This window comes from Podarcis erhardii (assembly GCF_964252035.2).
Source record: "Podarcis erhardii genome assembly, chromosome: 9".
Lineage (NCBI taxonomy): Eukaryota > Metazoa > Chordata > Lepidosauria > Squamata > Lacertidae > Podarcis > Podarcis erhardii.
In genome coordinates this window covers 5,220,052-5,246,212 of record NC_138512.1, presented here as the reverse complement: position 1 = coordinate 5,246,212, position 26,161 = coordinate 5,220,052, and the positions used below count along the sequence as shown (strand labels likewise).

Genomic DNA, 26,161 nt, shown 5'->3' with positions numbered 1-26,161 from the left:
CCAGCCGCTTTGGGTGGCTCCCAACAGAATATTAAAACCCCCCCAGTGGCGTAGCGTGGGTTGCCAGCACCCGGGGCAAGGCAAGTAATTTGCGCCCCCTAACCCGTGGAGAGTGAGTGAGCCAGGTAGGGGCAGAGAGCTGCGAGTGCCAGCGCCGCCCCCCCCCGAGATGTTGCGCCCGGTGCGGCGGCCCCCCCCCCTGCAGCCCCCACGCTACCCACTGAAAACCCCACAGTTGATCACAAGATGCAGCCCATGCACACCATTTGAATGGCAATGGCCATCAACTGGGGGGGGGAGGGCTCACATATTTTATTGGGGGGCCAAGGACCCCTAGTTGGCTCCTATGCATGAACTCATATGAAGGGACAGGCTGCTTTAACCGGGCTGGCAGCAGTCCTTGCACTCTGCAGTGCAAGGGATCCTCCTGTTTCCCATACCCTGCGAACTCTAGAATCAGAATCGTGGAGTTGGAAGGAGCTCCCAGGGTCATCTAGTCCAGCCCCCGCAATGCAGGACTCAACGGAGAAAACCAGTGAGTGGGCACAAGTGAGTCGGCCGTTGTTCCTTCAGCTCTGTCCAGACAAGGCCCAGCCTTCCGTGTAAAAATAAATAAGGCTGCAATCCTCCACACTCTTAGAATCATAGAATTTTAGAGCTGGAGTAGACCCTGAGAATCATCTGGTCCAGCCTCCTGCAATGTAGGAATATGCAGCTGCCCCATCCAGGGATCGAACCTGCAACACTGGCGTTATCAGCACCAGACTCTTGCCAGCACCGTTTGCAGGAAAGTGGGCGCAATAGAGTTGTGAGGCTATAATTCATCTAAAAAAATGAGATCAATCCATGTTGCAGGTTGCTGAAATTTAGGTTTTCAACCAAAAAAATCTCCCAAAGAAAATACTCAGTTCTTCAAAGAGCAGTATAAAATTGCCCCCTTGTACCTTTTCCCAGGTCAGATTCAGTACTTAGTTGCATGCAAACGCATTGTGCTCTGTTGACTTGCATGCATTTGTCCAAAGTGTCTTTAAATAAAATAATAGTAATAATAATAGTAGTAGTAGTAGTTTTTCAGGTAAAATAAGAGCTCTCTTTTTTGCCACAGAAGAGGATGACAGCAGTACATTTTCCAGTCACAAACCTCCTTTTTGTATATGATCTAAATGTTTGAAATTAAAGAAATATAGATATCACCAGCTATCCTATTGTTCATCTTTGGGATTGCCACTGCTGTACAGTTTGTGTGGCTTTAAGTACCGTGTAGCAGACAAAATTCAAGCAGACAAAAATCCTATCCCAACAGAAGTGGGAATTTCTGCTGGCACAAGAGCCTTGTTAGTATAAGAAGTTGGCAACTCTGTTTATGGAATATCTTCTTCCAGTTCTTCTCCTTCTCAGCTAAGGAAAGATCTGTCACATTTGGCAGACCGCTTCAGGGAGTGATGGCAAAGCCCAATGTTCTTGTCAGTGCTATGAGGATAAAGAGTTGGCACGATATGTGAAACAACAGGATCCCAGAGACTTGTGCAGAGTCGAGGACTGCTGCCAGCCACATCAGAAGCAGTGGGCCCCTTCGCTGCTGCTGCTTTATGATTTAATTTATTCTGTGTCGTCACAACAAGCATGTGAGGCAGGTAATACTGATCGTGTAACTGGCCCAAGGTCACCTTTTAAGCTTTGTGGATGGGCAGGGATTTAAAAACCTAGATCTCTGGCCCAACAGGCTGCCAACTATGTGGGAGAGCTCAGTCAGTAGAGCATGAGGCTTGTGGGTTTGTGCCCCATGTTGGACGAAAAGGTTCCTGCATTGGGGGTGGACTAGATGACCCCACTGGTCCTTTCCAGCTCTACTGTTCTATGATTCTATGATTCACTGACTCCCATTATGACAGTCGGGATATATGTGCAATAAATATTTGTGTGCATTAAATAGAGGAATGCAGTAAATATTTGTGCCATCTGTTCTTAAAGATATACTGTGCTTGCACACATGAGACCATCCACTGGCAGAGTCATGAAAATATAGTACTTTGCTGCCTCTGTAATGGTGTCTGCAAAAGCAGCAGTCTGTTTTTTTAGAATTATCCTATGTGGGAAAACAACAGCCATTCTCTTATGTGCAAGAATACAACAGAAGGCAATCAGGAATTCCATAAGAGAGGTGGCTCTACCAAGTGAGTTTTCCTCCCGAGATGAGTCTATTCCTAATACTGCAATACACCTTGGCTAATTTACATATGGCTCTGAATTGCAAAGAGCTAATTGAGGAGCTGGACTTTGGTCAAATCCATGGGATTTAGCACCCTCTAGCAGCTGAAAGTGATTTACTATCAACAACTTCAGTAAAAAAAAAAAAAGCAATAAAGTACACTGGATTACATTTCTCAATAGCTCTGATTTTAATTTACTTTATAAACTAATGTTTTGTTCTACAGATGATGGATGGCAGGTTAAAAGTGTGTAACAAAACAAGAAAAAAATGTCTCACGGAAAGCCCATCCCTAAAGCACTCAGTCTAATGTGATGTGAGCATGAGATGCTTCTAAAAATCACACGTGGCAGATTTCATGCTACTGAAACGTGTACGCTTCCTTCAATAAATGTCCTACATGTTGAATTTAAACAGCAAGCAATAAATTGTTTCTTGAAAAGATAAATTACTCAAAGGGAAAGATATAACTATTAAATAAGACAGGGCAGATGCAGTTCAGTAGGTGATATATAACCTATTGACTCAGATAGATGGCTTTCCTAGCCATATTTATCACCTAGGGGTTCAGATTAATGGCCTATTGAGTCAGATTTATCACCTTCTGGAACAGATTTATAAAAATGAACTGGATGCTCTACATTAAGCCACAGTTACCATTTATTGATTCACCAAATTTCTCACTAAAATATAAATAAACCTATGCTGCATATTAAAGATGTATCAAATGCTAAATCTGTTACTGCCAAAAAGTGGTGGTGGTGCTGTTTTTTAAATGTTTGATTTCATTGAAAATGGGAAGCAAGGCCGTAATGTACACACACTCAAGACACTTTTCCTATATCCTATAATAAAATGTGCTCAGCCTCTACCAGGGAACAGAAGGTCCAATGGGCACTTCATAGTAGCCAGTCATGTTGGTGGGTATTTTAGAACATAGCATTAGTTCACATTCCCTTATGTAAACAGGTTTTATGTCTTGACAGCCACTATAACCTAATGAATATACTTGGAAAATTTTCAGAATTTTTTCAGGGGGAGGTAAACTAGCCTTATATAGAGTTACGGGGAGCTTGGTCACTATTTTGCAATATTTTGGCTAATTTAAAAATGGTATTGACCTACTGTGGAATTTGGCCAACACAGCTACTTTTGCTCTTTTAGAAATAATATAGATACCAGTATAATATCTACAGGTTCCTCCTGTGACCGATAGTATCAGACAGGCAATCTCCCACATCATGTCTACTTGTGGCCTCACTCTCCTTATCACAAGCATCACTTTTGCTCTTGGCATGGATTTTGTTTTTCAGATTCCTTGCACATGTTCTAGATTTCCTTCCTTTACACTGCCAGAGTTGTGCGGTTCCCAAATGGCTATGGAAGTGTTCTTGGGCGCTATCCAGTGGCCTAGCATGGGGCGTGGAGGGCCACTGGGGCAGTTGCCCCAGGCGCAAAATTATTAGGGGCCCAAAATTTCAACACCCAGTGCTGCCTTAATAAAGCTGTGCACTTCCATCACAGACTCCATTGAAAATGGCTTTTCCATGCAAACCAGGAAGTGCCCTCCCCAGAAATAGGAATGACTCTTCTTAGCTCTGCAGCTGCTATCTCCTAGGTGTCATGGACATCATTAGGCAGTTGAATAAGCATGCATGCTCCGTCCATTTTCCTCCCTCCCTCCCCCTCTGCAGAGCCCCGGGCGCTGGCAATCCATGCTATGACACAGGCCCCATTGAATCATAGAATAGAATCATAGAATCATAGAGTTGGAAGAGACCACAAGGGCCATCGAGTCCAACCCCCTGCCAAGCAGGAAACACCATCAGAGCACTCCTGACATATGGTTGTCAAGCCTCTGCTTAAAGACCTCCAAAGAAGGAGACTCCACCACACTCCTTGGCAGCAAATTCCACTGTCGAACAGCTCTTACTGTCAGGAAGTTCTTCCTAATGTTTAGGTGGAATCTTCTTTCTTGTAGTTTGGAACCATTGCTCCGTGTCCGCTTCTCTGGAGCAGCAGAAAACAACCTTTCTCCCTCCTCTATGTGACATCCTTTTATATATTTGAACATGGCTATCATATCACCCCTTAACCTCCTCTTCTCCAGGCTAAACATGCCCAGCTCCCTTAGCCGTTCCTCATAAGGCATCGTTTCCAGGCCTTTGACCATTTTGGTTGCCCTCCTCTGGACACGTTCCAGTTTGTCAGTGTCCTTCTTGAACTGTGGTGCCCAGAACTGGACACAGTACTCCAGGTGAGGTCTGACCAGAGCAGAATACAGTGGCACTATTACTTCCCTTGATCTAGATGCTATACTCCTATTGATGCAGCCCAGAATTGCATTGGTTTTTTAGCTGCCGCGTCACACTGTTGGCTCATGTCAAGTTTGTGGTCAACCAAGACTCCTAGATCCTTTTCACATGTACTTCTCTCAAGCCAGGTGTCACCCATCTTGTATTTGTGCCTCTCATTTTTTTTTGCATATAAAGAGATCCGACTGCAGACTCTTCAACTGCCAGGCAGTTTTTTGGAATGAATGGTGTAGCATGGACACTTGCCAGCACCACTTACCAGCTAGAAGAAAAGTGTTTTAACTGTGCAAACAGACACGAGGAGAGACCGGGAACTGGCCACTGGTGGTACAAAACTGGCGTGAGGGACCCTGTGGCCATCAATATGTTGTTGGGCTCCCAACTCCCAGCCAGCCACGGCCAGTGGTCAGGATGATGGAAGCTGCAGAGAGCCACCGCTTCCCAGCCTTCCCCAACCCTAGTACAAAGGCCCTGAACACCTGGAAGGATTTTTTGGGTGGCAAGGAAAGGCACTCAGAATAGTTCCCACTCATTTTGTCTGATACCAAAAGTCCATCAGTTTTTCCGACAGTAAGAGCTGTCCGACATTGAAAGGTCCTGCTTGGGAGATTGTGGATTGTCTTTCATTGCAGGTTTTTAAGCAGAGGTTGGATGGCCAGCTGTCATGGATGCTCTGGCTGAGATTCCTGCATTGCAGGGGGCTGGACTAGATGGCCCTTGGGGTTCCCTTCCAACTCTATAATTCTGATTCTATGAAATGCTAGAAATGTGTTCTTTTACCTTTATTGACAGCTGGGAATGCGGGGTGGTGGAGGACAGCATGCTCCGTCCGTTTTCCTCCCTCCCTCCCTCCCCCTCTGCACAACCCTGGGCACTGGCAACCCATGCTATGCCACAGGCACCATCAGAAAGCACACACTCAAGCCATCTTGCTGTTATTTTGCCAATATTGATATTTTCTGAGGAGCTTTTCTGTATCTGCCATGAAATACCTGTGAATAATGAGTGTTGTTCATCTCTTCTACATCTTCTTCATGCCTAGCTGTGCAGTTGGGGGAGGGGAGAATTCAGTGTGCCCAATAATTTTATTTATATTTTTGTTCCTCCCTGAAGTTTCTAAATTTGAAGGAAATAAGTTTTTCATAGAACTTTGATGTAATTATCTTGGAAATACGTTATTTGCAGCAAAAGCTGTTGTACACAGCAGTGGCTTGTGGGAAACAAGTCAGGTCACTAACTCACTGCCCAAAGAAGTCTTTTTAATATTTAAAAATGAATGCTACCTTTTTTCTTAAAGAGCAATAAAACAAATGTACATAACATTGAATGAATGCACACACACACACACAGCATTTTAAATTTCTTTTAAAGAAAGAAAATGTAAACATTCAAAGCTGCCCCGCTGTGAGTCAGATTACAGTGGTACCTCGGGTTAAGAACTTAATTCGTTCTGGAGGTCCGTTCTTAACCTGAAACTGTTCTAAACCTGAGGCACCACTATAGGTAACGGGGCCTCCAGCTGGTGCACAATTTCTGTTCTTATCCTGAAGCAAAGTTCTTAGCCCGAGGTACTATTTCTGGGTTAGCGGAGTCTGTAACCTGAAGCGTCTGTAACCTGAGGTACCACTGTATAGGTTCATCTTGCTGCTGACTGTTGTCTATCTACTGACGCAGTTGTTTCAGGCTGCAGTGTTTCCTTGCCTTCCTGGGAGATGCCAGAGACTGTGTTCTGCCACCAGGAGGGGCAAGGCAGGCTCCATTCTCAGCATTCAGCTATAAATCAAATGGGTTGCAGAATGATGGTGGGGAGCAGTGATTTGTGCATGCTCTCTATCTAAAGGGGTCAGCTGCGACCCATATTTGTTACCAAATAGTGAAAAATAAATTGCTGGGCTTTCAAACAAACCATTGTTGTAAATCACCATTATGTGTATTTCAAGAAAAGCTACAAAGTTGGGGATGTGCTGTTTATTCTATAGTTGCTACTCATTGTTTATTCTATATTTGTTGCTTATTTCTGTAGCTGTTACTCATCGGAGCTGCTTCATGCTGAAATCTGGTAGAGGAACATGTGGGACCAGGATCATTCCGGCTGTGATCCTTCTTATTCCCTGGTGCCGCATGAGAGAGTCCATGCCAAACCCCTCCTGAGGCAAGGGAGAGGGGCTGAGCAGTTGGAACTGGCTCAGCCTGTGATGGAAGATGTGGTTTCTCCTCATGCCAGTCATGCTGAGGTAAACATGGCTGGGCTGAACATGGGCGGTAGCTGTGGGGCACGCTGTGTGTGTCTCTAACAAAATACACCCATATTCCTAAGCAGTTTTTTGCCACCACCTACAAGAGCAATGATTAAGATGTTTCTTGTTTAAGGAAATGCATGCCAATATTATTCAGCAGTTGAAAATACATAATCCACATGGGGAAATCTTAGGAAACTGAACTCACTTTTCCATTGCTGTCATGACCCCATTAAAGGGTAACATCTGTCTTTCTCGCTACGTATATTAGTGACTCAATTTCAGTCATAGGTGTGGCTAAGACACTTGTGAGTCCACACTTCATTTTAGCTTTATGTGGCTGTTAACACAGAGGGTGAGTAGCTGCACTTAGAGGCAGGAGCACAGCTGGAATTAATGAATTATTTTTGCCTTTTGCCATGTTATCACTTCGACGATCAATTTGGAAGTAGCTGCTATGAAAATGTGTTATAAGCAGGGATGAAAAATGAGAGTGCAATTGGGTAAGGAGGCTCAGCAATGGCCGCTCACCCCCTTTCCTAGGTGGGCCATATTTACGGCCTCCCCCTTTTCCCCTAGCAGCCATCTAGAGATTGTGTTGTGACTGGTTTGCTGGGCATAATTGCCTGACAAAACCTTAAGTTCAAGTGGGCAAATCAGAAGCCCTTATTTCTGGTCAGGGTCTCACTGGTTGGCCAGGCACTGTCTGCTTTCATACCCTGCTGGCCAGCAATGCATTTAATCTGGCTGCGCTGAGGTAAGGTATTGGGTAGAATCTTAGTCATCAGTTCCGGGATGAAGTGGTGCATCACCCCGTCTTGAACCAGTGGCAGATTCAAGCATCTAGTTGGATACTGTGAGAACAGAATGCTGGACTGGGTGGGCCATTGGCCTGCTCCAGCAGACTCGTCTTATGTTCAAATCCCCATGACGGGATGAGCTCCTGTTGCTCTGTCCCAGCTCCTGCCAATCTAGTAGTTCGAAAGCACGCCAGTGCAAGTAGATAAATATGTACTGCTGTGGCGGGAAGGTAAACAGCATTTTTGTGCACTCTGGTTTCCATCACGGTGTCCCATTGCACCAGAAGTGGTTTATTCAAGTGCTACACATGACCTGGAAAGCTGTCTGTGGAGCTCCCTCGGCCTGAAAGCAAGAAGAGCGCTGCAACCCCAGAGTCGTCTTTGACTGGACTTAACCGTCCAGGGGTCCTTTACCTTTTTTACCTTTTAATATTATATGCTTATGTGCAGCTTAACTTAGGAAACCTGGCCTTTATAAACACACATATATTATGCGTGGAATTGTTTGTAATTTTAGCTGCTTGATGAGATTAAGGCTCAGTATGGGAATTTGAAAAAAACTGTGTGGATACATTTGGCTTTGAGTTTTCCCAGAAAATTCCATTCCTATTTGCAACACAGGGTGGCAATTAAGATGGAGGGAAGGCATACAGGAATCAGCTTGCACACTTTTCCAAGCAAATCCTTATATCTTATCCAGACATTAAACAGTGCTTTCCTGACAATATGGTTTTTAAAAGCTTTATGTGCTTTGACTTTATCATACCACAAGTATGCATGCCATCCAAAAACATTATTGAAACCTTCCAAGTCCAGAATGTCCGTGTTTTCAAGAAGCAGCCATTCTTTCAGCCAACAAAATGCAGCTGATTCATAATAAAGCCTAAGGTCTGGCAGGGCAAATCCACCTCTTTCTTTAGCATCAGTTAATATCTTAAATTTTATTCGAGGCTTCTTGCCCTGCCAGACAAATCTAGAGATATCTTTCTGCCACTTCTTGAAACAGTCCACCTTGTCCAGAATCCACTTTGTCCAGAACAGCTTGCACACTTTTCCAAGTCTTGACTGTTGTCAAATCATTTCAAAGAGTGAACAGCAGTATAATTGCATTTACAATTTTTTATTGCATTACTTTATTAACACTTACCTCCCTTGAACCATAAAAGTATTTACCACAGATATCATTTATATTTAGCTTTACAGAAATAGTAATCCAGTCATTTACTCAACATATTTTATATAAAACTGCATGTACATTATCATACATTTGCTTAAATATTATAAGCATGGTTTCTGAGAGAACTGTTATGTACATCGACTTAGTAGAACCATCTGCTTAATAAAAGCAACAGCAGACAGCATCTGTTACTGCAAGAGAAGTCTTCTGCTTCGGAGGCCTCGTCAGCAAAATAAAAATCCTCCCTTGATTTGTCTCAGTAACAGCGAAGGCCAGATTCTGTTCATTGTCTTGTGTTCACTTAGAGGCCGCTTATCTCCAGCCTCACAATTCATCTTCATCTGATAGGGAGTCAAGATAGTCTGTATCAACATACAGGAGGAATCCTGAAAACAGGCTGTCTGCCCACGTGGGATCGGCAAAGAGACCGTTCTGATCCGTGTAGAAGATCTCAAGCCAGACCTCGTCCTCCGGCTGAAGGTACATCACGGTGGACCCGGAAGCAACATCGTGGTTCCCTGTGTTGGCGTCAAAGGTCTTTATCCGGAACTTCCCATTGTGGACCAGGCCAATGGCAAGGTGTTTGTTTGCCAAAGTGATGTCGTAGGAGAAGTAATAGATCCCTGGGATGGCGCATATGAACTTCCCGTTCGAAGGGTTGTAATGCCCTCCTTCATTGAAAAGGACTTTGTTGAAAACAATTGGAAGCCTTTCCTCCGGGTAACTCGTCGTGATCCCAACAGAAAAGGCGGATTTCAGAACTATTTGCCCACACTTGCAGGTACCTGGTAAACCTGGTTTCCCTCTGTCTCCTTTCTCCCCCTTGGGACCAACGGGACCCACGGGACCCACGCTGCCTTTAACACCTCCTGACCCGGTGGGTCCTTTTTTGCCAGCTTCTCCTTGGTCTCCTTTCTCCCCAGCTGGTCCTACAGGGCCAGTCTTTCCTCTTAAACCTTAAAAGAGAAGAAAGTCACTTAAATCCATTGTTTTCAAAGGCTCTAATATGTGACTTAGTTGGCTGGCATTCAGTTATTATCAAGCACACAAATAATCCAGGATTATTAGATAGAAATGAAGCGCACAGCCAGTGGCAATATAGCTTTAAAGAATTCTCTTCCTTTATTTGTCCCAGGAATATATTTCTCTGATAGCAGGACTCCCACTGTCTCCACCAAAATACATGGGCTATCAAAGTATACAATGTGAATCTTGTCTGTTTTTTAAATTAAAAATATTCATTTCCAAGAGAGCAAGTTAAGTTTAGTTAAGAGCTGCATCAAGTAGAATCAAATGCAATGAACTCCTGACAATCAATACAAAATTAAACAAATTTGAATTATGTAGTGCTGAATACTTCCAATAAAGCATTTTACAGGGCTGGCATTGGAATCTAGGGGTGGTATTCAACTCAGAGCAGACCTACTGAAATAAATGAACCTAACCTAGCCAGGCTCAATAATTTCCCTGTGATTACATTGAGTAAAATTAGCTGAACACCACTCAGTATTATAAAATGGTTTTGATAGAGTTTTGTTTTTGAAAGAAAGAAAGAAAGAAAGAAAGAGAAAGAAAGAAGAGAATGAATATTCAGTACCTGGATTGCCTTTCTCGCCCCTTTCTCCCTTCCTGCCATCTCGGCCATCTCGTCCCGGGATCCCAATGCGCCCGTGAGGTCCAGGTAATCCATTATCTCCAGGAAGACCTGCAGCACCTGGCAACCCAGGTATGCTACATACGTATCTTGTGGAATAATGCTCGCCTTTAAACTGGCTGAGAAGAGGCTGCCCACTTGTACAGATGGCCAAACTTGTGACACAGAACAACACAAACATCTCTGGTGCTGGAAAAAATGCAAAATGTGCAGACAATCAATTCATCTTATTTAATTCAAACTTTAACAGTAGTTGATGGGCACTTGTTTAAAATATGTGCATTTATACACACATATAGGTACATAACACATTTTAGGTGCGCACATATCAAAATATACAAATTATGTACATCTTTATGTTCCATCAGGGTTCTCCTTGATGGTTTTATGAAAATAATTAATTTCTAAGCAATTCCTTCTAAGTAAATGCGCTAAAGCTTAGGCTGTAAGCATCTTACCAATAGACTTTGTTTCAGGCAGAAAAAAACACCTAAATATACTATGCCAATCTCAATAGCATACCTTATTTTAGAAGACCAAATTATGTGCAGTTGCAGGAGGCCCACCTACTGTATTTGCTTGGCAGGCAATTTGGGCCTCAACCTTAAAAGCGTTATTTTCCATGGGCAATTTCCCCCGGTGCTCTTGCGAAAATATATATCTTGCATTAAGAAAAAAGATTTGACAGCTCTGCTCCTGAAAAACATTACATGCGTATGACTATGTGGCTTGTGACAACCAATTAATTTATGCCAGCTTTTACTTTTGGAAGAGAAGGTTATGCCTGGCAATGCTATACAGCAAAAGGATGGGATGGCAGGGAACAGAAAATTGACAGAAAATCTGCGCTAAGTCATCTGGCAATCTGCAAAACACCAGTAAACCATTTCCATTTTAGGAACCCATAAATAACATGGTGGCAGGAGGGTTGTGGAAGAGTTCAGGGCTGGCCCAAGAGATTTTGCTGCCTAAACTGGAGTCAAGTGGCACCCTTCCACACCATATGGCCTCAATTCTTCCTGTACCATTCAGACACCAATTCCTGTCTATGCTCCACGACGCTGCCTGAAACCAGTTGCTTGACTCTGCTGCCGGGCCTGTGTAGCCTTGCCAAGCACTGCTTTCTTCTGCTGCAAAGTACACCCTGCCCACTGCTCTGCAGCTGTTAGGGTGTAGCGGGGTCCTCAGCTAAGCATCTTCCCGCACACATCCAGCTCGGCCCTAAGACAGAACAATCAGACACCTTGCAAACTTTGCCAAAGCAAGAGGTCGAATTTTGCCTGCATTTTGTACATGATGCCAAGATGAAATACAGAAATATGAATGTAGCTGGATGTTGTTTTCACTGTTTTCCTTTTCTTTCTGTAAAATTGACACTAAAATAATTAATGTATGTGCCAGCAAAAACATTACATAATACACACCGGTTACTAGAGCCAACACAATCTGTCAAGGATCAACTTGGAGAAATGCTGAACAGCTTGTAGAGCAACCTTCTGCATAATAACTTCTATACAATTCACTGAGGCCATGTAGCTGGCGCTGTGGTCTAAACCACTGAGCCTCTTGGGCTTGCAGTTCAGAAGGTCAGTGGTTCGAATGCCCATGACGGTGGTGAGCTTTCGTTGCTCTGTCCCAGCTCCTGCCAACCTAGCAGTTCGAAAGCACACCAGTTCAAGTAGATAAATAGGTACTGCTGCAGCGGGAAGGTAAATGGCATTTCTGTGCGCTCCATTTAGTCATGCTGACCACATGACCCAGAAAACTGCTGGACAAACGCCAGCTCCCACAGCCTTAAAGCGAGATGAGCGCCACAACCCCATAGTTGCCTTTGACTGGACTTCACCGTCCAGGAGTCCATTACCTTTACCGTTACCTAAACCAATTGGCCTTGATGAGACCACATACTTTTCATAGACATTGATTTAGCCCCAGAGTCTGCCTCTGTGGTTGTGTGTTCATGTGTACTGTACCATTACAGTAGAAAAGCTAAGAAATACTGTTGTGAATGTGTTCAGACATGAACCTGCCACCACCATCATCACATACCCTCCAACATTTATCTGCTGCAAATAGGAACGCCCCATTCCATAATGATCATTTTGCTATTTATACCCCACACATCTTGCTGGGTTGCCCCAGTCGCCCAGGGCAGCTGACAACATGTATAAAAACATAATAAAACATTAAACATAAAAAACCCTTCCCTATACAGGATTGCCTTCAGATGGTTCAGGGGTCGGCTAACACCATACCGTTCACTGAAAATGGGGACATCCTAAGGAAAATCCCTGCGACGGGGTGAGCACCCATTGCTTGGTCCCTGCTCCTGCCCACCTACCAGTTCGAAAGCACACCAAAGTGCAAGTAGATAAATAGGTACCACTCCAGTGGGAAGGTAAACAGCGTTTCCGTGCACTGCTCTGGTTTGCCAGAAGCGGCTTAGTCATGCTGGCCACATGACCCGGAAGCTGTACTCCGGCTCCCTCGGCCAATAAAGCGAGATGAGCGCTGCAACCCCTAACAGTCAGGGGTCCCTTTACCTTTAAGGAAAAGTGGGACATTCCGGGAAATCAGAAACTGGGACGGCTTCTCTAAATCAGGGATGTCCCTTGAAAATAGGGACACTTGGATGGTCTGTCATCATTATTATCATCATTATTATCTTTATCATCATGATGATGACGATGATGACAACTACTACTATTACTTTACTCACCCTTCACCATAAGATTCCAGGGTAGGTTACACCAATTAAGGCACAATATTAAACATTTTAAAGCAACTTTAAACCACAGAAATAAGGTGTCTCTGTTATTATTAGCCTCTAGGCTCAGGTAATGGGGGGTGGGGAACCACAGCAGAGGGGTGTGGAAGGGGGCTGATTCAGTGGCAGGTATGCCAACTGTATGCGGCTGAGGCCTCTACATCCCCCCATGTCATCTAGGATGGGGCTCAGCTCCCCCTCAATCTTGGGGTGGGGGCAGAGGATGCTTGGTGGGACGTTGCCCTGGGCCCCACAGCATCAGGAGACAGTGCACAGACTAGTGTGACCTGGCACAAGAATGTCGCATCAGGAGGAGGTCTGGGCGGCCTCTCCTGATACAACAGTTCTCCCGTGCAACATGTGTGACATCATGCACATGTGTGACGTCAACACCCCCCCCCCATGTTGGACACATCTCAGGCCTGTGTTCATTGGAGAACGATCCTTTAGGCCGAGGGCCCACCCATGAGGTGGACTGAGGCAGCTGTCTCGGGTGGTGGAATCACACAGGTTGGTGCCCCACGGGTGCCCTGCTGCCCCTGCCAGAGATGTGGCAGTTTCTGGCCAGATCTCACAAGACTTTCACGAAGTCTCGTGAGATCTCATCAGAAGCCGCTGCTTCCAGTAAACAGAGCAGTGGGGAGGGAAGAAGCAGCAGTGGGCAAGAGCGGCACCTTCCCATTTCGCCTCAGGCAGCAAAATGGGATCGGCCACCCCCTGCCTTCAGGGATGGAGTCTCCTTCTTTGGAGGTCTTTAAGCAGAGGCTTGACAACCATATGTCAGGAGTGCTCTGATGATGTTTCCTGCTTGGCAGGGGGTTGGACTCGATGGCCCTTGTGGTCCCTTCCAACTCTATGATTCTATGATTCTATGAATTAGCTGAAACTGCCCTCAGTCAGCACCCACCTCTCTTCTGACTTACAACCAACAGTCATTGCCTCCACCACTATTGCATTGACTTCTTTCCCCTTAGTTTCTGTGTGGCCGCTTGTAGAACTCAGCAGGGAGGAGGAAGGGGTTAGGTAGAATCCCTCAGCTCTGCCTGTCATCAACTCTCTCTCTCTCTCTGCAAATCATCTCTATTCTTTTAATTTACATTCATGGCAAAACATGTATTTCTAAATAATAAAAAGTAAAGAAAACAAAAACAAAAGTTTGTGCTTAATTGCTTGAGTCATTTGTATTCCTTTTATACTTGACTTCCCTCCCCTTCTTACTTGGATCCTCAGTTTTACTTATTTGAATGCCTCTCTTAACACGTCTAAGAGTTTGTTTTCCTGATTTTCTGCTATATTTTAGTATTTTATTCTTACAGGAGTTATTCTAAACCAGTCAAAATTTCAACTTCCCCATAATAGTCTTTCAAATATTGTTTGAATATGTTCCAATCTTTTTTAAATTTTTGTTTTGCTTGATCTCTTATCTGCCCAGTCAACTTGTACATCTCCGCGTACTCCATTAATTTGGTCAACCAATCTTTTTTGGTCGGTAAACATTCCCTTTTCCAGTTCTGTGCAATCACAACTCTTGCTGCGGTGGTGGCGTACATGAATACTTTCTTTAAATCTTTCGGAATCTGCTGTTGGTCTCTCTGCCCTCTGCCCTCCACGGCTCCAAGGGCACCAGCTGCCACTGCACTGATTGCTCCCTTGCCTCAGAATTAGGATATTTGGCCGGGTAAATATGCAAACAGGGCCATTTGGTTGGAATAAATCAGATGAGCACCTTCAGCAATGGCGGCTCGCTTGTCCACCAGCCTCTCGAAGCTCTGTTTCCACAATCTAACCAATCTAACTCATTCCCAATATACAATACTCCTTCCCCTCATAAAATCGCTTAAAGTCATTTGATCACATAATAGGCAAATAATATCATCAAAGTATTTTGGCATGTAGACCTGTGCTTGAACAAGTTGGTTGTATTTTTCTTGACTCAGGCACTGCAGAACTTGGAAGTTAGCTGTCTTGTCAACTGCTTTCAAACATGTGAAATACAAATGTCTGAAATGTCAGATATTTTCTATAGCAAATACAGAACCCCTGCCAAATTTTACTTATGAAAACAGTCATTCAAACTGTGGCAAGTTCTGTTATTAAAGCGGCACGACTACAGTGACATTTCTACATCTCAGTTCTAGAATGCTGGAGGTGGGACAACTTTACTGGTTGTTAAAATTAAAAGCAGTAAAATTGAATATAATGGATGCATCATGGGCTCTTTTGCAGTTCTCCCCTGCAGGCTTAAGGGCCACTAAAATCTGATCAGCTGTTGTAGCCAAAACAAGAATTAATGCTTTTGCTGCAGGAGGTACCACTTAATACAGATGAAATTGTAGACCAAACAATCTTTGTTCCATACTGATGCTATAAGGAGGAATATAGAGCAACAGATTCAGTATATGACTCACAACATATGCATGGAATCTTCTTGTTGTTTTAAGTTGGTGGTTTGGCAAAACCAGCTAAGCAAAAAAATATTCTGCCATTATGTGCTTCAATTTCTCTGATTGGGTGAGAAATCCAGGGTTGAAGTACTTAGCTTCCTTTGTATGAGATAGGACTGGAGAGTTATAGTCTATTTTTTGCTTTATTAACAAATATTTGTTTTATTTACAAATATTGAAGCACAATCTGTTGGAAGGGGACTCATCAAATCAGGCAGCAAAGCTGCTCATCCTGCAACAGATCCCCTCCGCCAAAGTCTACCGTGCTCCAACTCTGCACTCTAGTCTTAGTCAACACTTGCTAAGGTCTCAGCCTACCCCTGATGCTCCCTGATTTCAACTGCAAAACTGCATTCATACCATTTCTCTTTTCCTTTTATTAGATGAAAATTGTTGGCTTCCTAATAATCCGGTTTTTTAAAAGCAGAAATTGTAGCTTTGAAACAGCCAGAGGCTAGCAAAAGATTCATGGATATCAAGAAACATGGTGGTACTTTTGTGAAAGTCCCTGAACACTCATCAGTTGCCCATTTATTCACAGTAAGCAAAGCATCCCAGACACAGTTGTATAACATGGTTTTGCTTGTTACTGTCCCAGCACCTTCTCTTTTAGTCTGCGGTGCAAATTCCATCTGTATCTCTAGATGTGTTTTCCTGAAACCACCTTCCTTCAGCTGACAAAAACACTTTCCCCCTACACAGTTTAGCATACACTTCCGTTCTCACTCTAGAAAGCTGATTAAGACTAAGCTGTTGCAACCAACTGAACTTCCTGTGCCACAAATGAGTCAACAGTACCCATGTGTGTTTTGGGGGGTCCTTTCCCATGCAGGTGTCAGGGAAGGGGAATCCCTTGCAGACGGCCACAGTGCTTGGAAACAGACAGTCAGATCATGTATCCAGAGTGACCAGAGAAGGAATGACCGCTGGGAGGAGCGCAGAAACGCCATGGTGCATCTGTAGCGGCAAAACCGGACACCTTCACCTGCCCTAGCTGTAACAAAACATGTCTCTCCTGTTTTGTTTTTTGTTTTTTTTAAAAAATGATATTTATTAAAGTTTCCAATTAATACAAAAAAATAAACATACACAAAAGAAAAAATAATAAAAACACAAAAATACAAAAGCAAAAAAGAACAGTTAAAACAAATGTAATTTTCATTACTCGTTTCCATTAACTTATTTCCCAGACCTCCTCTCACCTCCCCCTTTTGTATTCCCGTTCAGATTCTTAGTTCAGCAAATCCTTATTATAACTTGTTATAACTTATCATATCTTATTGTTCAGCCTCTACGTTACAGCTGGTAACCACTTAATTTTTATCCAACATCACACTTATGTCCATTAATTTTATAATGCCTCTGCAGATAGTCTTTGAACTTCTTCCAGTCTTCCTCCACCGTCTCTTTTCCCTGGTCTCGGATTCTGCCGGTCATTTCTGCCAGTCCCATATAGTCTATCACCTTCATCTGCCATTCTTCCAGAGTGGGTAGATCTTGCGTCCATGTCTCTCCTGTTTTGGTCTCTACAGCCACAGCAGGCACCTTCCAACAGTTTGACGTCACCTCTCAAGGTGCACTTCCTCATTGTCTACTCAATTCTAATGCCAAAGAGTTGGCTGAGTAAGATTTCTAAGAGATGTGCTTCCTTGCCTCTTCCCATAACTAGCTGAAGCATTTTAAATTATGTATCACTACTCTTAAGCTACCCCTCCCTGCATGCACATTTTATACAATTCACATAACTTCCCTTTTCTTGGTGCAGAATTTGGGGTTCTTTTGCGTCTGCATGACCCTGGCACCAATGATAGAACTACGTATGCGTCAAGGGGGAAATATGTGGGCAATAATGTAAAGGATGGCAAAGAAGAAAGATAAAATATTATATTTTCAGATTTGTGGTGTGGATTTGGAACGCAATACTTAACATCTGGTAATAACCATTAATCACAGTAAAGTAATTACAACATGGTGGCAGAAATATATTTTTGGCATTGTCGCTTGCTAGATAGAGTGATTCATACAGGCCACCAAATAGCTGGCATAAGCTCATGGCATTCTGTTGCTGAAAACTTGGGCTGAAATCAAGGCAGAGACAATTAATTTTTTCACCATATTGGTATTCCACTATGTTGCCATCCAGTTCTGTGGTTATGGATTTTTTCAAAAGCCAAAGGAATCCCAACATCACTCAAACCACAAAAAGACTTGCTGACAGAGTCTGCAGGACACTGAACTTCCACCTCATTCAAATGCTACAATTTTTCTCCACACTGGGGGATGTCTGCCAAGTTAAGTGTGAATTCCAAACATTATGGATAAGTCATATAAACAAAACTCCAACTGACAGCTTTGTGGACCAGGAAAGAGGATAAACAATGAAAGATTTAAGGAGCAAATCATTGTCCAGTAAGAGAAAAGATCCAATTCTATGCATGGACGGTGCAAAAGCAGAGAATGGTGTGGAAAAAGAAACATGTCTGCTTTGGAAGGGTGCGCTTGCCCCATATAGCACAATGAAAACAAAACAGAGCTCACCCACTCCAGAACATTTGTGATATTAAACATTGCACAGCACAACTTTAGCAGGAAGTTAAGGACATGCACGGATGGGAAACGAAGCAGTATGTCTGCCCTGAACCATCTGCATGCAGAAAAAACATTGAAAGTGGGATCACATATAACTGCCCCAGAACCATCTTGAGCACAAATCATCACAAATCCACAATAAAAAGGATTTCCTAAAGGGAACGATGAAGCATAATGAGGCCAATAGAATGAAACAAAGTATTGTAATGGCGCCATTCTCTCCCAGATTTTGGTTAGGTAAAGGGACCCCTGACCATTAGGTCCAGTCATGACCGATTCTGGGGTTGTGGCGCTCATCTCGCTTTATTGACTGAGGGAGCCGGCGAACAGCTTGCGGTTCATGTGGCCAACATGACTAAGCCGCTTCTGGCGAACCAGAGCTGTGCACGGAAACGCTGTTTACCTTCCCGCTGGAGCGGGACCTATTTATCTACTTGCACTGCATGCTTTCAAACTACTAAGTTGGCAGGAGCAGGGACCGAGCAACGGGAGCTCACCCCGTCGCGGGGATTTGAACCACCAACCTTCCGATCGGCAAGCCCTAGGCTCTGTGGTGTAACCCACAGCGCCACCCACATCCCATCAGATTTTGTTTAGCTAATACCTAAAATGCTTCCTCAATAGATACTGATGGCTAGAACATACTTGCCATATAAGTCACTGATGCCTATTTACTGCCAGTTATCTGACAAACCCCACTGGCTGAAGGAACCGTTTTGGCACATGGAATGAAGCCAGCACTGAAGGAGCTTGGCAGGGGCTTCAGTGTCATATTTACTTTGGGGAGAAGTATTGGTGCTTTAAATTTGTGATGAGGAAGTTATGTTGATGGGCTGCACCTGCCACCAATCAGTCCCAGTCGGAATGGTCAGTAGCCATGTATCAAACAATATTTGGAGAGCCACAGGTTCTCCACCCCCACTTTAAATATATTCTGTCTTGGTGTTTCTATGGTCCTCATCCTCCTTTGTAAATAAACCAAATGAATTAGTGCAAGCCTTCATGCTCTATCATCACAAGGGAACTGACAGCCTTCACAAGAAGCTGCTCTGGAAAGGGAGAATAAACAGGTATCAAAAGCTGAGTTAGAAATATATAATATTGGTATCCTGATCCTAAACACATTTATTTGGGTGGAAACCCCATTCTTTTCAGCAAAATAAATTTAGTTTTAGATATGCATGCTTAAGACTACAGGCCAGCAGTCTGAATTTCTGTGTATTAAGATTTGACACATGCACAACATGGGAATGAGAAGTCCAAGACTCTTCAAAGTGATTCATGATTCTGGCACTTCTAGAAGCACAACATTCTTGCATCCTCCAAGTTTAACGGTCAAAGTAGGAACACTCTTAGCACATGAGTTTGCGGGGCTAGGCATAAGATTCAAGCACCTCAGAGAAGTGGCTTGGCAGGCAATGGCTGGATGAATGCTACCTGGCATCAAAGTATCATAAGCAGAAATTGGGAGTTAGATGTTCATGCAAGCATTTCACATGGCGCGGCCCCAGATGGTGAAAACAGCAAGGCAAAGCAAGGCACCGTTGCCAGAGTGGGGCCAATGGGTGCACTTCCCTAGCTAGAGCACAGCTTTGCCCCACTTAGCATTTGACAGGGGTGCTGCCTTAATTTGTGATATAACAGCCCCATTTAACAACTGAGAGCTTGTTCTATGGCTGGGCCAATAGAAACCACACTCAGATTTGTCACCAGCAGAAAGTGGGTGCTCAGCGGATGGTTCCAAGGCACAGCTCAGACTACATTCACTCCGATTGTATGAGCCATACACCATATGGAGATCATTGGCCTTGTTTTACAGCTGCATACCCTCCAACGTTTCCCCGATGAAAATAGGGACGTCCCATTCCATAATGATAATTTTACTCTTTATACCCCACACATCTTACTGGATTGCCCCAGCCACTCTGGGCAGCTTCCAAAACATATGAAAACGTAATAAAACATTAAACAGGATTGCCTTCAGATGGCTCAGGGGGTTGTATAACTCCATACCCCCCCACATTTCTCCAATGAAAATAGGAACATCCTAAGGAAAAGTGGGACATTCCAGGATCAAATCAGAAAACCGGGACAGCTTCTCTAAATCAGGGATGTCCCTGGAAAATAGGGACACTTGGAGGGTCTGCAGCTGAGACACACCCTGAAATGAATCAAGTGACTAAGGCCAAGCACGTGTCTTATGGAACTATTTGGAGGTATCATTGATTTGTTTTTGTACCTGTTTCGAAGCAGTTCTGGTTTGAATAATATTTATAGGTCTGGACAATTTTTATTCCAAGAGGAGTCGGTTTTTATGCATCCAATTGCTTCAAGCTGCACAATATTGATATCTGCAATGCATTCTCCCCACCCTTTCCATACCCCTTCAGCAGAGAGGGACTCTGTGTGTAAAAGAGGAGGGAGCTGGGCTGGGGAAATTGCAAAAGAAGAAACCTCATAACCTATGGCAAATTTGGTGGGGAATCCGAATAAACTGTGGAAGCTGTGAAGTTCCTCTGAAAGCTTGTTGAGTTGAAGAGTTATGTGTGTGCATAAGGAGGAAGTGAATGAATGGAAACAATCATTTGAATGATTAGTTCTTTGTAAGCCAACGCCAGCTAAGGAAAGAGTTGCATAGGAATAAAACCATGGCTGCTACCCAGAAGCTGCTCCATTTGGAAGCTGAAGAGAGCCTTCTCAAAGCATTCATGTCCTCAGTGAGGTCATAGAAGACCTTGGCAGCTATGAAGAATAAGTGGTATCTGGAACTAACCTAGGCAGCAACCAGCTAAATTGTCATCTGCCTCTGTACATGAACAGAAAAGAAAATACTGAGCATGGACGCAAAGAAAACCCAGGGCTCCCAAGCTTAGAAAACTGCTGCACTACTGCCACATTAAATATAATCTAGAGCAACTGCTCTTCCACCTTTTCATGCCCAGAACCCATATTTAACACAAACATGCACCTGGGGACTCTCTTCATTTTTTTTACCATGTATTTGTAGTGTACGGTGGTTGTGCTGCTGTAGCAGCTCTCTGTAGATCAGTGAGTAGATCCCAACCCACCCACCAAAGACCAATGACCCAAAGCCTTAAAGCCATTTTTAGACCAGGTGGTCTTAAGGAGACAGTATCTGCCACATCAGAGCTGAGTGAAATAAGATCTAGGTACTAAGCGAAAAGTTGTGAGTTTATGAGTTTCATCAACACCAGGTCTGATATTAAAAATGTGAGTAGAGTTTCATAAGAAGAGCCTTCTGGATCAGGCTGGTGGCATATCTGGTCTAGCTTCCTAGTCTCACAGTGGCCAACCAGATGCTTGTGAGAAGCCAGGAGGCAGGACCTGAGCACAACAGAAGCTTCCCCATTTCCCAGCTGCTGATATTCAGAGGTTTGTTGCCTTCAGTAGTTGAAGCAGCCCTTGTAGGGTTAAGGGCAACAAACCAGAGAGAACGTGCTCTTTAGGGCTAAATGGGAGCAAATGCTAATCCAGAGGAAACCCAAATTGCCCATTTGCTCCAGCTGAGCACTAAAGAGTGGGTTTTCCTGTGGGAAAACTGCAGGACAATAGGAAGTATCAATTTGTTGCCCTGCTCAGGGCTTGCTTCGTTGTAGAACTCTAAACATGCATATCAGTAAAACATGCTATCAATGAATCACTGTATCGGAGTCTGCTTCCATTGTGGTTCAGTCCCTATGTCTATACATCCCCACACAAGATATAATTTAGCAGACTAAAAGCAAGAGATTCCAGACAATTACTGTTATCCGCCTGTCTTGAAAGACAATGGAAGTTTGCACCACTAGATGTAAAGTCAAACAACTGGAGAGTTACAGAACCTTCTGTGGCTGTAGAGACCAATATGGGAGAGACATGTTATGTTACATCTGGGGCAGGTGAAGGTGCCTGGTTTCGCTGCTACAGATGCATCATGGTGTTTCAATTATATAGCAGGCAGTTGAAGAATTTGCGCAAGTATACTCAGAGGTACATTGGATAACTAGTTACTGCCATACCTCAAGCAACAAAAGCACGGTACCTTAATGTCTCTCTTTTTCTAATATTCCTTATTCAGATTGGGGGTGGGGGGGAGAGGAGACTTCAGTAATAATAATAATAATAATAATAATAATAATAATAATAATAGCAATAATCATACAGCTGCACCAGTACAAATGACAGTTTACCATGTTGAGGTCAATACCTCAATTCCCCTCAGTACCTATTTTATTTTCCTGCCCCATTCACAGTAATTGGAATCTAATTGATCATAATTAGCTTTTAATGAAACCTTCATTTAAAAAAAATACACATGTTGAAGCACTGCAGCACAATTGACCTCATCGCTGAAGAATAATATACCAAGTATGAAATGAAATAGTTTATTGCAGAAGAGTGACTATAGAAAATGTTGTGAGCATAGGAGCCAATTTCTGGAGGCTAAGGGGGCTTCGGTCCTCCCCCATAAAATATTTGAAAGGCCTCCCCAAAATTGATGGGCATTGCCATTCAAATGGCATGCATGCCCTCACATCATGTGATCGATTATGCAGGGTGATGCTTCCCTGCCTGCCCCCAATATTTTATTCAAGTTGGCACTCCTGGTTGTATGGCAAAGCACAATACAGACAGCATTCCAGTCACAAACACAGCAGCTTTTACAAAGTCTGACAGACAATATCAGGTCTTCCCCCTCTTCCTCCTCATTTTACTTGGCTTCATTAAGTCTCCATATGTTGACAAGAAACTGCAGGTAGCGGCAGAAATCCGAACTGCCTCTGGGGATAGCATACAAATTTCCATGGCACTCCTACTTGTGGTCAGGAGGAATGCTGAATCTGCTCTGCCGTTGCACCTGCACATATAGGGCTTAAAATCTCTCCAGAGCACCATGCAACACAGGGGCACAGGGCTTTCTGGAGGTGCAGAGAGGGAGGAATCAGTGATCCTACCCCTGAGATCACCAGCAGAAGTTCCTTCCACTCATGTATGGGAATCTTGGGACCCAAGCTTATATTTCCAGTCTCAATTATTCTCCCAGCAATATTTCTTTTGCTGGCTGCAGAATGCAACACCACCACAGCTGCCCACAAGGACCGAGGCTAGCCTCAGCACCCAGCCTCAGCAGGAGCCAGGGACTGGCCAGAGGAGGAGCCTGACCCTTCCAGGGAGGAGGAAGAGGAAGGTTTGAGGGAGGTGGCAGCTCAGAGGCAGATGAGGGGAGAAGCTGGGGAATCATGGGAGAGCTGGAATAACACCCAGCTGACATGTTGGCTTTAGAAAGCATTCCAGACCCTCCATCTCCCAGAACCCGGCGAGCAGTGGTGTAGCGTGGGGGGTGCAAGGGGGGCCGGCCGCACCGGGCGCAACATCTGGGGGGGGGCGCTCGCCACCTCCGGAGTCGCCGAAGGGCCTTGGGCACAGGCTGTAGCAGAGCCCCATGTCTCGCGGAATCGACGAGCTGTGTGCGCGTCCGGGCTGAAGGCGTCCGGCAGGCAGCGGCTCTCAGCGCTCGCCGCGGTCCCCGTGCACCAGGACCACGGAGGGCGCGCCAGGCAGCCCCTCCTCACAGCCCCGCCGCCGCTGCCGCTGCCGCAGCTGCTGGGCCATGTTGCATTTTCCTCGCCTCTCTGCCCTCCTCCTCCTCCGGGCAAGCGGCGTCGTTTGGGCGCCAGCGCCAGCGGCAACTGACATGGACCCGCTGCTGCCGCCGTGGCTACCTTACCGTAAATACCCCAGCCCAGGCAGCAGCAAGAAGAAGCTGGCAGCGGCGGCAGGTTAGGGGTTAGGGGCGCAAATTACTTGCCTTGCCCCGGCTTAGGGGGCGCAAATTACTTGCCTTGCCCCAGGTTAGGGGGCGCAAATTACTTGCCTTGCCCCGGGTGCTGACAACCCATGCTACGCCGCTGCCGGCGAGCCTTAAAAGTAGGAGAGCAAAGAGCTGAAAGACAGAGGGCATGTAGCAGCACCCATAGAAGAGATGATGAGAATGATGAATGAGGACGTGGGAGAGATGGGTGTGTGTGTGGAGATTTACTCAGGAAGACGCCATTATCCAAGAGGCTGGGTTCTATAGCCTCTCTCTGTAAAAATTGGAATAAAAAAGGACTGTAATAAACGTTTCCTTGTCTTTATACTTTCCTGGGCAACCAGCCGGGAGCTGCTGACACCATCCTGACAGTAGGTGAGTTGAGGACAAGGAAATGAGGTAGGGCTTTGAGAGAGAGGAAAAAATGGGACGTTTGGGAGTGAAGGGCCTGCAATTTCTAGATCACCCCACTCCATCACTATTCAGCCAATTTTCCAGGCATTTATCAAGTCATAAATCTGAGCCACCCCATTTATGCCTGCTCACCTGGCCAGCCCTTTTAAGCTACAGCCCCACGCGGAGCTGCAAACTTGATGCCGGCCCCTTCAAGGCCTGTTGCTTATTAGTGATTTACGTAAGCAATGAAGTTTCATCTTTTAGGCTACAGACTGACCTAAAAAAAAAAGCTTGGCAGCCAACACCTGAGGATGATGACATCTTTCCATTGTATAGGGGATTTATTTTGGAGCTCCTTTCTTTCAGCTGTCCTTTGCTGTCTGGTAGCAGAATTCCACCTGGCGCTTGAATCCATTCATCCTCTTGCTACAATTAAACAGCAGCTGTTCAAAAACAAAACGCTGTCCTAGCAGACAAATGCTTCAATAACATACATGTCATGTGGCAGGATGAATTCCTGTCTTGAATTATCCTTTACGGAACCAAATTAAATCTGCATTTATTTACTGCAGAAGAAAGTATACAGAGGTGGGGGAGGGGAGGCTACTAGATTTGGCTGGCCAATCACAACCATTCCAAAATCTTGTGGGTAAAAACAAGGGATGTCTAAAACAAAGACATATATGTATTTTTGCACTGAGATAACTTCTATTGTGTTTCTGCTGCCCTCAAGACGCATATGCATGTGAAAGGCAGATCCATATAAATAAATATAATTTATTCACATATTTACATCTGAATTTAGATGGAGGCAGTCCAGATCTTGCAGCATGGTAATATCAAGAAGGTCTTATTCCTGACAGCAGTGCAGCATTGGAATCTAAGTCATCTTTCCCAGCTTGCCTTCAGCCAGCCTGCCCAAGATGGATCCCAGTCATTATTATTTTTGGCCTTCTTCCCAGCACACCTTGCTAAAGACTCTCTTTTCCTATCACCTCACACCCAGTTACCCTGGCAACCTTCCAAATCTCCTGCCTCTGTTCACACCTCAGTGCAGGGGAAGGCCAGTTCTCTTGCATTGCCAATGGCCCTGTATTGTTTCTTCATGGCCAGGTCATTTTGCATAGGCTAGCCCAGGAATTCCTCTGCAGCTTGTGTTTCCCCCTTCATATTCCAAATAACTAAATTGATTAATTTCTAGGGACTACCCCCCCCCCGGCAAATTTAGAACACTTCCATTCCCCAGATGTACTTTCATGTGCATCCTGATTTCTTAGTGGTGAGATATTTCAGGGGTGACACAGCCATAATCCAGGTCTGGTTGCAGTAGAATGAAAGTCACTGGAGATGGTGGTGTTATATATGGTTATATTTACAAACACATATAGGCTGAGCTGAACACACAGCATAATGCTCCAACAAAACATGCTCTCTGGTTAGGTTTCGTTTGGTGTCCCCCAAAGCCAACGCCATATTTTTGGATTCAGTACAGACAGCAAGGCAAGCCTCTGTGTCTCTTCCCGGCCACAATATTTGCGTGTTCCGACCCAGAGACCTCCCCCCTAAATAAAAACACATTTGACTCAAATATTAGTTTGGATTTTGGCAGAATTTAGGCCACAACTTTACTGATTACAGAAAGTGACTGGTTGCATAGGCTCTGGTTTGACTAGCTCCCTACACCCTTCCAGGCAGCGCTGACCCAGGGCTCTATCATAGGTCAGCCAAGGGTGAACACCTGAGGCAGGTGAAAAGCCTGGG

The 26,161-nt window shown here is 44.5% G+C and overlaps 1 protein-coding gene across 2 annotated transcripts in view; it reads right to left on the bottom strand.

Moving 5' to 3' along the window:
- Positions 1–8,665: 8,665 nt before the first annotated feature.
- Positions 8,666–26,161, bottom strand: part of C1QTNF7 (C1q and TNF related 7) — a 40,590-nt gene continuing 23,094 nt past the window's right edge. For both annotated transcript variants that reach the window (XM_081876440.1, XM_081876439.1), the window contains exons 2-3: positions 10,336–10,581; positions 8,666–9,694 (exon numbers count right to left, since the gene is read on the bottom strand). In XM_081876440.1, the coding sequence (XP_081732566.1) occupies positions 9,063–9,694; positions 10,336–10,581 (878 nt within the window). In that variant the 3' untranslated portion in view covers positions 8,666–9,062. The remainder of the gene's footprint in view (positions 9,695–10,335; positions 10,582–26,161) is intronic.